Source organism: Rhinoderma darwinii, chromosome 3 (assembly GCF_050947455.1).
Source record: "Rhinoderma darwinii isolate aRhiDar2 chromosome 3, aRhiDar2.hap1, whole genome shotgun sequence".
Taxonomy (NCBI): Eukaryota; Metazoa; Chordata; class Amphibia; order Anura; family Rhinodermatidae; genus Rhinoderma; species Rhinoderma darwinii.
Genome location: NC_134689.1, coordinates 58,655,569 through 58,667,745, shown reverse-complemented (window position 1 = coordinate 58,667,745; position 12,177 = coordinate 58,655,569). Strand labels below are relative to the sequence as shown.

General features: G+C 40.3%; 1 protein-coding gene across 1 annotated transcript in view; it reads left to right on the top strand.

Moving 5' to 3' along the window:
- Positions 1-12,177, top strand: part of SLC4A9 (solute carrier family 4 member 9) — a 369,367-nt gene that overhangs the window by 345,930 nt on the left and 11,260 nt on the right. Inside the window, exon 21 of the mRNA XM_075856371.1 lies at positions 7,263-7,351. Within this exon, the coding sequence (XP_075712486.1) occupies positions 7,263-7,316 (54 nt within the window). The 3' untranslated portion in view covers positions 7,317-7,351. The remainder of the gene's footprint in view (positions 1-7,262; positions 7,352-12,177) is intronic.

Sequence of the window (12,177 nt, the reverse complement as noted above, 5' to 3'; positions counted from 1 at the left end):
TTTCAAAAGGTGACATTTTGATGAGGACATTAACCCCTTACTGCCCAGCCTATTTTAAAGCCTAATGACCATGCTATTTTTAAAGTTTTTCCATCGTCGCATTTCAAGAGCTATAAGTTTTTTATTTTTGCGTCAACGTAGCTGTATAAGGCCTTGGTTTTTGCGGGACAATTTGTATTTTTTAATAGCACCATTTTGGGGTACATATAAAGGGAAGAAAAAACATACATTTCGCCACACTTTTTTGTGCCTTAGATTTACGCCATTTACTGTGTGGTATAAATAATATAATAAATGTATTCAGCGGGTTGTTACGATTGTGGCAATACCAAATTTATATAGATTTTGTATGTTTTACTACTTTTACACAGTACCTTTTTTTCAAAATTATTTGTTTTTGTGTCGCCATATTTTAAGAGCCATAATTTTTTTATTTTTACGCCGATGCAGCTGTATGAGGGCTTGTTTTTTGCGGGACGACTTCTAGTTTTTATTAATACCATTTTGGAGTACATGCAACTCTTTGATCACTTTGTATAAAATAAATTTGAAAGCAGGATGAACAGAAAACGACAGCAATTCTGACATTGTTTTTTATTTTATTTTTTATGGAGTTCACCGTGCTGGTTAAATAACATAATAGCTTTATAGGTGGGGTCCTTACGGACGCGGCAATACCAAATATGTGTAATGTTTTAATTTTTTTAATTGTTTTTCATATTGACCCCTTCCCGACAGGGCTTCATAGGAGACTGTCAGAATCACAATATACGGCAATACATTAGTATTGTAGTATATCGTGCAAGCGATCTAACGATCACTGGTTAAAGTCCCCTAGGGGGACAAGTAGAAAAAATAAATAAATTAAAAGTAAAAAAAAAACTTTTCCCATTTTTTCTCAAGCACATAAAAAGCGAACATAACTGGTATCGATGCGTCCGTAAAAGACTATTACAATATATACTTATTTAGTCCGCACGGTGAACGCCGTAAAAAAGAGAATAATTAAAACATCAGAATTGCTGTTGTTTGGCTCTCAGAATATGGCAACAAAACTCAAAGTTTATTTTTAACAATCAGTTTTTTCCTTGTAAAAGTAGTAAAACATAAAGAAAACGATATCATTTTGGTATCGTTGTAATTGTATTGACCCGCAGAATAAAGTTAACATGCAGTTTTTACCGCATGGTGAACGACGTAAAAACAAAACCACCCAAAAGATTGAGGCATCACTGTTTTTTTCCTATTGCACACCACATATATATTTTTTCTTGTTTCACACTACATTATATGGTACAATTGGTACTATGGAAATCTACAACTCGTCCCGCAAAAAACAAGCCCTCATACGGCAATATTAATGGAAAAATAAAAAAGTTATGGCTTTTGGAAGGTGGGGAGGAAAAACCAAAAGTGAAAATCCAAAAAATGGCTGCGGAGGGAAGGGGTTAAAGTATTTTATAAGGGAAAAGTGGGTTTCTCATTTTTTTTATTTGGGACTTTTATTTATTTATTATTAACTTTATTAAATTTTTTTGATAACTGTATTTTTAGTCCCACTAGGTGACTACACTATGCGATCTTCTGATCGCTTTTATAATACACTGCAATACTTCTGTATTGCAGTGTATTATTGCCTGTCAGTGTAAAACTGACAGGCACTTGTTAGGTCATGCCTCAGGCATTGCCTAACAGTCATCCACTACAGGCAGACCTGGGGCCTTTGTTAGGCCCCTGGCTGCCATAGAAGCCATCGACACCCTGCGATTTCAATTGCAGGGTGCCAGTGGGGTGGGAGGGATCACCCTCCCTCCAAAACCACTTGGATGCGACGCTCGCTATTGAGCGTACTGTCACAAAGCTTGGTGTGGACCCACTAGGCCATACCGCATAGCGGGATGGCAGCTGGCCAAACAGGTAAGTACAGAGTTCAATAGTTCAGCGAGGATACCTGAGGCAACGTAGACAGTAGCGAGGCAGGCACGTCCTGGACCAGGTGGCAGGAAGACGTCCGGTTAGGCGTCGCAAATCAAGTGAGGCTGTAGCACAGCATGGCAACATCACAGCACGGCACTAGAACTGGGTAACACGGAAACAGGATACGGGATACAGGAACAAGGTACACTGGGAAACTGGAAGAGACTGGGAGACCGTTTGCCTAAGAGTCGTAACTTTTTTTTATTCCGTAGACATAGCCATATAAGGGCTTGTTTTTTGTGGGACGAGTTGTATTTTTCAATTGCATCATTTTTGGGTGCATATAATATATTGATTAACTTTTATTAACTTTATTGTAGGAAATAATTGAAAATAAACGGATATTCCAGAATGGTTTCTCACGTTATACATTTACGCCATTCACTATGTGGCATAAATAACATGTTACCTTTATCCTATGGGTCGGCATGATTATGGGGATACCAAATATGTAGAGGTTTTATGTTTTCCTACATTTGCAATACAAGAACCCTTTTAAAAAAAAACCAATTACTTGTTTTTGCATCGCCGCATTCCAAGAGCCATAACTTATTTATTTTTTCCGTCTATGTAGCCATATGTGGGCTTGTTTTTTTGCGGGACAAGATGTAGTTTTCATTGGTAGTATTTTGGGGGACATGGGACTTATTGATTAACTTTTATTTTATTTTTTATGGTGGGAAAGAAGAGAAAAAAAGGAATTTTGCCATTGTTTTTTGCGTTTTTTTTGGACGCGGTTCACCCGGCGGTTTAATTAATGCATTAATTTTATTTTTTGAGTCGTTATGATCGGGGTGATACCATATATGTGTATGTGTTACTTTATTTTTACACTTCTACACTTGGGGAAAAAAATTGGTTTTATTTTATTTTTACTGTAATCTTTTATTTTATTTTTTTTCATAAACTTTATTTAACTGTTTTCCATTTTTTTGTTTTTGTCCCACTAGGGGACTTCACCATGCGACATAAGATGACCCTTCCTGTGATTTGCATGGCCTACAGGCATTTGCTGAAGGCATACCTGGGGGCCTTTGTTAGGCCCCCCGGCTGCAATGGAAACCCGACGGCGTCCCGCGATTTCTTTGTGGCGGCGTCGATGGGGTGACTGAGGGAGCTCCCTCCCTCTGTCAAACACATTAGGTGCCGATATCGCTATTGACAGGTTCGATTCTGGCAGTTGCCAGGTTAAAGCGAAAATACTCAGTAATATGTTGTGTGATATCATCAGTATTCCACACCGGGAGCCAAAATGCATTTACTTTCCTCATTTGAATACCTTGTCTAGCTGACCTTGAGAAATCCGCCCGCAGGAGGATAGGCGAATGATCTGACACTGTTCTAGTCCAATATTCTACAGAGTGAACTCTAGGCAAAAATATGTCATTAATGAACATATAATCAATTCTGGACATTGAATTGAATGCAGTAGAATGGCAGGAAAAGGCTCGGGTCTGGGGATGCTGAAGACGCCAAATATCTATTAATGAGATTTCTCGTATCATATGTCCAAACCACGTTAAGTCATCTCTCAGAGGGCTGAGATCTGTGTGTAATTTGTCCCAATAATTATTTATCAAATTATTGAAATCTCCCAGCAGGATTACCGGAATGCCCGGAAACCTGTTAGTGAAAGTTAGCACTTTGCTGAGGACCACCCTTGAATATGGAGGCGTGCATACACTGCAGCTAAAACACACTCAATATTGTAGATACTGCAATGTAGACAAATGTATCGCCCCTCCATCAATTTCATCATCCATACATCTAAAAGGAATCATTTTGGGTACAAGAATGCATACCCCTCTGGAGGAACCGGTATGAGTAGCATGGTAAGATCCATGCCCTTTTCACCATATGCACCGTATCACTGGTTTGATGGGTTTCCTGAAAGCTAATAATAGATGGTTTATGGGTCTTAACATACTCAAAAATGGCTCTTCTCTTGACCGGATCGCCCATCCCCCTTACATTCCAAGAGAGAAAAGCTACTTGATCAGCCATCACAAATATAGGTATCAGAACTTATAATAGAGCGTATATCTATATGCCTTTCCCTTCCACCGACCCCCAAAGAGTAGAAATACATAATCTAGTTGTGTGTATGAAGATAACTGAAAGAACATAAACCCATCCCAGGTGTACCAATCCACCCCCCATCCCCCACAAAAAATGTCAGTAATAACAGTAAAAAAATACATATACAGTGATATGAAACCCCCCGATCAATAACATCAGGCGTGGACACGAGTCCACCTTATGATCTCCATAAGAATAACATCGGCAAGGCGTCCACATAGTGTGAAAAGTAGATCCAGCCCCACTCGACTTAACATAACAATAGTTAGTGAACTTTCAGAACATTCGTTTCAGTGCACATAGACATCCCATAAACGGCGAAGCAAATAATCAAAACACATAAGCACAAAGCCGTCAGTCATTCCCGTTAACTCTTTGATCATCACGTCATAACTTTTGCTCCCACCGATCCATCCAGTCCAAGGCCACTTTCGGGGTTTCAAAAAAGCGTGGATCCCATAGCTACCACACGTAGGTGAGCAGGGTAGAGTATGGCGTACGGTAATTGAAGATTTCTGAGGCGACGTTTGACATCAGTGAATTTTGCCCTTCTCTTTTATATTTCTGTGGAATAATCAGGATAAAAAGCAATCTTGTATCCATTGACAGATATGTCAGGCATTTCTCTGGCATTTACCAGGATAACGTCATGGTCTCTATAGTGCAGCAGTTTGGCTAGTACAGTCCTAGGGGGAGCTCCATCAGGCAGCGTCTTTGTTGGCACTCTGTGTGCCCGTTTCACTGCGTAACGGGTGACAAAGTCTCCTTTCCAAAGGCAGTTAAGAGCCAAGATTAAAAATAAATAGTATGAACCTTTCCCTCCAGCTTCAACGGGACCCCAACGATGCGCACATTATTCCTGCGGAACCTATTTTCTAGGTCATTCGCCTTGGCTACCATGCAATATTTATGGTCATGATGGTGTATATCCCGCAAGGCAGGTGTTAAGGCATCCTCCATATCACTTACTCTCCCTTCAACCTCTGCAGTACAATCTGAATTTTTTTTATATTGTTTCTCAAGAAAGTAATATCAGCAGTCACCTTCCCCATTTGAGAGACCAACGTAGAGACATTGATATTGCAGGTAGTGACCGCTAATGTCTCTTAAGGTCGGTTCTGGGGCAGAAAGCATCGGGGTCTGTGCTGGTGAAATTGTATGGTTCGTACCAGCATACTCGATCATGACCGTCCCTATGCCCTGCATATTCTCGTCACTACCCGCCTCCATCTCCCTCTCCTCACCGTTGTCATCAGTGTCAACTTCCAGCATGTCACCTACTGCGAGCACAGCTCTATCCTAGCAGGTTGAGGAGGCCGAGGGTCTGGAAAACTGTTCCAGTCTTGCCGCCGCTTCTGCAGCCCGTTCTGCTTCTCTCATCTGCCTGGGAGTTAGCAGGCTGGAGCCGGCGCCATTTTGTGCCACGTGGTCTCCCCCTTCAACAAAGGATTTCTTTGTATGAGACATGAGATCAGCAGCCTGGAGATGCCTGGACAGTCACTGTACCTTACGTTCACTAAAGAGGATGTCCGCATGCACTGATTAATTTAACAGGATATTCGTGTCCGGAGCTAGTGATGAGGTCTAGGCCACGCCCTCTGCACTTGTCTTTTTTCAGCCATACTGTGTAATTATGTAACCATTACGTACCATCTCAAATATTCAGTTGCTGCTGCTATTATGTTTTACTACTGATTTCAGAGTTAATAATTTGAGTGATAATAATATTACTATTTTAAATGGATATTATCTTATATTTATTGTTTAATGGCACATACAGTAGGATGGTACAACTAAACAAACGCATTCAGTCATCACAAATTTTGGTTTTGAACACGAAATAAGGCTTTAACTGGTTGCTGACACAGGACAAGAATGCACGTCCTGAGCGGCAGGTACTTTGCGCATTAGGACAAGCATTAGGACAAGCATTCTCGTCCTGTGTGACAGCCAGTGTCCGCGCGGGGCAACGGCTGTAATACACAGCCACAGCCCCGCTCTAACGTCGGAGAACAGAGAAACCTCTTGCCCTTGGATCGAAAATCCCTGTGACGCGATCAAAGCCCATAACTTTTATGGCCAGACAACCCAGGGTCCATTGAAGGACCCCAGGGCTGTCTGAACATATTTCCTGTTGTTAGGGCATACTGATGTATGCACTAACAACTGCCTGTGTACAATCAGTACACAGTCTAATGTACTGGCATATCATTTTATGCCAGTACATTACAGTTAAAAAATAAATTGAATCCCTTTATGGGATTAAAAAAAATAATTAAATTAAAGTTAAAAAAAATGAATGTTAAATAAAATAAAAAGTAAAAAAATACACAAATACACATTTTTTACAATAAATAAACTTTTTAAAAGTCCCAAAACATGAAATAATATAAACATATTTGGCATCTCAATGACCGTAACAACCTGAACAACAAATGTATAACATTATTTATGAAGATCAGTGTATGGTGTAAAAAAACAAAATATTAAAACTGCAGCGGAACAGCTTTTTTTCGGTATTTTCGCTAAAATAAAAATGTATATAAATTAAATGATAATTTATTTGTACAAAAAAATGGTACCTACATAAAGTACAACTCCTCCCGCAAAAAACAAAGTCTCATACAACTACGTCGCACAAAAAATAAAAAAGTTATGAGCGTCGGGATGCAAAGAGAGAAATATAAAAAAATTGTTCTGTCCTCAAGGCCATATGCCAGAGAACATGCTGAACAGAAGGCATGGAGCATTAGGCTCCCTCTGCCAAATGTATTCTTATTCAGCTGCATCTGCGTCCTAAGAATGTCGATACAGTTAAAAGTAAGCTGCGGCAAGATTGCCCTGTGTCTCCTAATCCAGGTCTATTCCCAGCATGACTTGAGAGTTGCAAGGTTTAAAAAAATAATATTGATCGATAGATAGATTGCATAGGAAATTCATAAGTTAGTGAGAAATGATGCAGTGGCTATTTAACAATAATACCCACTGTCATTCACAATGATGTGCATTGAAAGTATTAATTAACAACACATTAAAAAATATAACAAATCTATCAGCAGTAGCTTGTTGACACTACCCAGCTAGCAACAGCAAATAAATGAAAGAAGTATTTTAAACAGCTTTTATCTTACCTGTAAAATGCTTTGAGCACATTTATATCAAAGTATTACTATTCAGAACATGTTATCTGTTTTGTTTCACTCTAGACGGAGTTAAAATATCAAGAAAAAGCTCCTGAAATCAACATTTCAGTAAATTAGAGAAGGAATTTAGGCATCTTCTGCAACGAGAAATGGTAAGATTAGTTGTAGTAACCAAGTATACAACATAATATAGTCTACTGTACTGTATGTACATTTTATAACTTTATCAAAAATACAGAAAAATGGCATGAAATATATAAATATTTTAATCATTGATGTATGTTTCCATATGTTAGGTTGATAATTAAGATTACTGAGCACCGTTACTGATTTAAACAAAGCAGATGCATGGTTTCTACGTCTATGGAGCAGCATCTGAATGCGCAGAATAAAGCTGAGCTAGAGCTCAGAGAATGCAGTGATAACATATTTATAGTTTATCAAGCAAACACTTTGCTCTCCTGCTTGGCTTCATTTTGAGCATGCTCTGTATTAAAGCCCACAGTGTCCAGTGCATGTGCAGACACTGAAGCTTATAAAAACACAAATGGAGCTTAAGACATTCCTGCATACTGACTAAGGCTATGTTCACATTAAGTTTTTGTCTCTGTTTAATGTATAGCTCAGGAAAAGCTCCCTGAGTATACTTTAAACGGAGACTGGGACTGATGCCCAACAGTAGCATCCGTATGTAAGAGTGTCAGTTTTAATGAGTGTGGCCCTTGACCGTGGCACGGGATCTCACAGTGCAGTAATGGAGGCAGACCCAGTATAGTTCTATGAAACTAGATTTCTACTCTGGCTGGGGTACAAAGCATAATTCTTACAATAGTAATACTTAGCATAGTGGCTACATGGTTGGCACTTAGCTTGGTGGTTACAGTCTCTGAAGGGCACCCAGCTAGGGGGTTACAGTCTCTGATAAACACTTCGCTTGCTGGTTACAGTTTCTGTAGGGCACATAGATTGGTGGTTACAGTCTCTAGTCTTTGGTCCCACTTGCAGGCAGAGGTGGCTGAGCATAAACCCACCCTCGATACAGGATTCATTCTGGAAGTGGTCGAGAACACTGCTTGCAAGATACACACACAGGGACTCTTCCAGTCAAGGAGCACTCTCCCCAGGAGGGAAAGTTCTTTGGCCTTTTGAATCCCTAAATATTTTATTGATGAAGGGGCCCTCATAAAAGGGAACAATTCAGATGATTCTGAAATCAAAGTTCTCAGGAGGGTAATATTCCACTTCTAATAATTAATTTTAAAGTTAGAGAGAGGAAATATGATCGCAATTCTGCTAATAAGTTGGAAATGGAAAAGTAAATAAAAATGAGGAGATCATCGGCATATGCAGCATTTTTATGACAGATGAAGCCTAGCGACAGTCCTTTAATATCTGGGTTATTTCTGATGTGACATAGAAAGGATTAGAGGAAAAGAACAAAAATAAGGGGAGAGGGGAAATCCCTGGCGGGTACCGTTAGAAATTGAGAATGAAGCAGATAAATGACTTTTGACTTTGACTATATCTGTTGGTAATAAATATAGACGGACGATTCAAGAAAGCATTTTAGAACTGAAGGCCAAATAAGCTAAGCTCTACCTTATTAACGCCCAGTCCACCATGTTGAAGGCCTTTTCAGCATCCGTCACCTGGAACTGGGAAAGGGAGTTATTGGAAGCATATTTATTCCATTTTTCCAGGATGAAGGAGGTGGGACCCGCATCTATCTGACATTTATGACATATCCTGTGGATATGTCATAAATGTCTATGATGGGAAAACCCCTTTAAGGAAGACATTTAATGAGACATTAGGATGGGAAGTTAGGGTATGAAGAGGGAGGGAAACGTTTAAAAAAAGTGGGGAGGGAAAGAACTATAGGGAAATAAGAAAAAGCAAGAAGACAGATGAAAAAAGTATGGGAGCACAGTCCATAAAAAGCAAAAAATAGGACATGTCCTATCTTTTGTGGAGGCTTTCTATGGCCCAGACACCTTCCAGTAAATATATGGGAAGGTGTCCGTGATCAATAGAAATAAATGGATCTGTAATTGCAGACCGTAGTTACAGTCCGCAATTACAGTGGAATGCTACGGTTGTGTGCATAGGGCATTAGTTAAAGAACTCTTCTTTTTTTTTCTCATGACCCCCTTCCCTTCCAGTTTGCAAATGTGATGTAGTGTAATGTAGACATGTGTGTTGACTAAACTGATTCTGTATTTCACGGGCTACCGCGCCGGACCATCTTAGGGTCTTGTCAGCGTCTACTGTAGGGACCGGAATTCAGGCTCTCGATTCAAGTCTTATGAGAGCCTGAATATGAGTTTTATAGACTTGCATTGAAAGAGTAGAGCAACATCCGGTTTCTGCAGTAGGCGCTGTAGGAATATAACTGTACAGATCACGTGACCCCACAGCAACACGGCACAGAATGGCATCCTGTGAGATACAGCACCAGATTAGTCAATTCACATTTCTACCTTACACTACAACAGATTTGAAGTTGTCAAACCAACCTGATTTGTTTTTATGAAGCAGTGAGCAGAAGCCTAGACAGAGGGACCACCATGGATATAGTGTTTTTGGACTTTGCAAAGGCATTTGACACTGTACCTCATATATGCCTAATGGGTAAATTAAAGTCCATAGGTTTAGAAAGTATAGTTTGTAATTGGGTTGAAAATTGGCTCAAGGACTGTATCCAAAGAGTTGTGGTCAATGATTCCTACTCGGAATGGTCCCTGGTTATAAGAGCTGTACCCCAGGGTTAAGTGCTGGGACCACTATTATTCAACTTATTTATTAATGATATAGAGGATGGGATTAACAGCACTATTTCTATTTTTTCAGGTGACACCAAGCTATGTAGTATAGTTCAGTCTATGGGAGATGTTCATAAATTACAAGCCGATTTGGAGACACTGAGTGTTTGGGCATCCACTTAGCAAATTAGGTTTTAATGTAAATAAATGTAAAGTTATGCATCTGGGTACCAACAATCTGCATGCATCCTATGTACTAGAAGGAGTTAACCTGGGGCATGGAGAATCTAAGTTGGTGTCATGATCTAGGGGTATGTAGACCCCTAGTGGCAGATGGCCATATAACAGTCTATAAAGTCTCTGCAATAGTCCTTGGCACAAGAGTACCTGTTAGAGTCCATACAGTAGCAGAGGCTTTGGCACGGATGGAACTTGATATGGAACATGACGCCAGATGCGGCGGATGATACCAGACGTGGTATAGGACAGCAGGTGTGGCAGGTGACACCAGGCATGGCAGATGATACACACAACTCCAACTAAAGGCTTAGGTATAGGAGACAACACAGCAACAGGATACAGTATACAGGAAGCAGGATACGGGAACACTGAGAGCAAGATACAACTACGGGACCATTTGCGAAATGAACATGGGTAGACAACAACAACGCTCAGGAAAGGAGTGGAAGGACGGAGCCCTTTTTATAGTCCAGGGTGATCTGGGGATTGGTAGGGGAACATTTAGTAAGTACGCGCGCTGGCCATTTAAGGCCGGGGATGAGTGTGCGTGCACACCCTAACACACAGTCCAGGATGGGATGGCAAGCTGGCATCTCCAAGGAGGGGGACGATGGCAGGAGACCAGGAGTCTGCTGTCGTGGCCGTCCATCGATGGGGAGTGGTGGTGGTTCGCGGCCGCAGCCATTACAGTTAGGAGGAAACATTAAAATAATTAAAGCTATTTAGCCTTAAAAAGAGACGACTAAGGGGGGACATGATTAACTTATATAAATATATGAATGGCCCATACAAGAAATATAGTGAAAACCTCCCCCCGTCTGGAGAAAAAAAAGGTTCAATCTGGCGACAAGCCTTCTTTACTGTGAGAACTGTGAATCTGTGGAATAGTCTACCGCAGGTGCTGCACAGCAGGAACACTAGATGACTTTAAAAAAGGCTTAGATAATTTCCTAGAATGAAAAAATATCAGCTCCTATATCAATGTGTACAATTTTTGTTTCATCCCTTCCCGTTCGTCCATCCCTTGGTTGAACTTGATGAATCTACATCTGTAGAAGGGAACCATGGGCCGTAAAGTATAAAAATGAACTCTCTGGTATAAACCATAGGTGCATCTGTAGTAACAAGAAGCAAGATAAAATAGTCTAAAACTTTAGAAATGCACAATGTGATGATATAATATAATCAGAACCAAAGAGAAAATAAATATCAGCAGCACAACCAGCAACCAGACCATATGGACCACACAGAAATCCCAACTTCAGGGGGGTGCTCGCAGAACATAGTCCCAGTCCAGGGGAAATAACAGATCCAAATAAAGAGAAGGAAACCGCAGCACTCCAGTGGAAAAATTTGTCTTTAATTCACCAACACATCACCTGCAACGTTTCAACGCTCACAAGGTCTTTTTCAAGCATAAAATACATACATCAGGTGCACACCTTTTATAATCCATGTTCAATGACGTCACATCCTGTGTCTAGTTCATTTACAACACAGTGGTATAATAAATAAAGTGGTAAAAAAAATCCACACATAATCCTATTTTGTATACGTGACAAATATATAAAAACACAATAACAGTGAAACTCCTAGTGTCTTCATAGGAAGCGCTACATTATGTAACAACAAAAAAATGTGTCTCTGCATCGGACCTTGTCCACTGCGCATGCTCACATCCTACTGGTAACTGGATCAAGCGTCCTTGGTTCCCTATTAAATCATGTAATGTTATGACATACATACCTTCCCTTCTCCATCCATTGATTGAACACAGTGCCCTATCAATGAATGCGCATGTCAGGTTGCTACACGCAACCTGCGGACGATTCAACCCGACTCCATAAGCCATGCAGGGCACATGTTTAACCAATTACCAGGGATGCTGCGTCGCAGAGTGAATAGGGGAGTTAAGAATGATAAAGTCCACATACTGGAATATCAGAGCCGACTGGGTTGAAAACTGGAGTAATAGA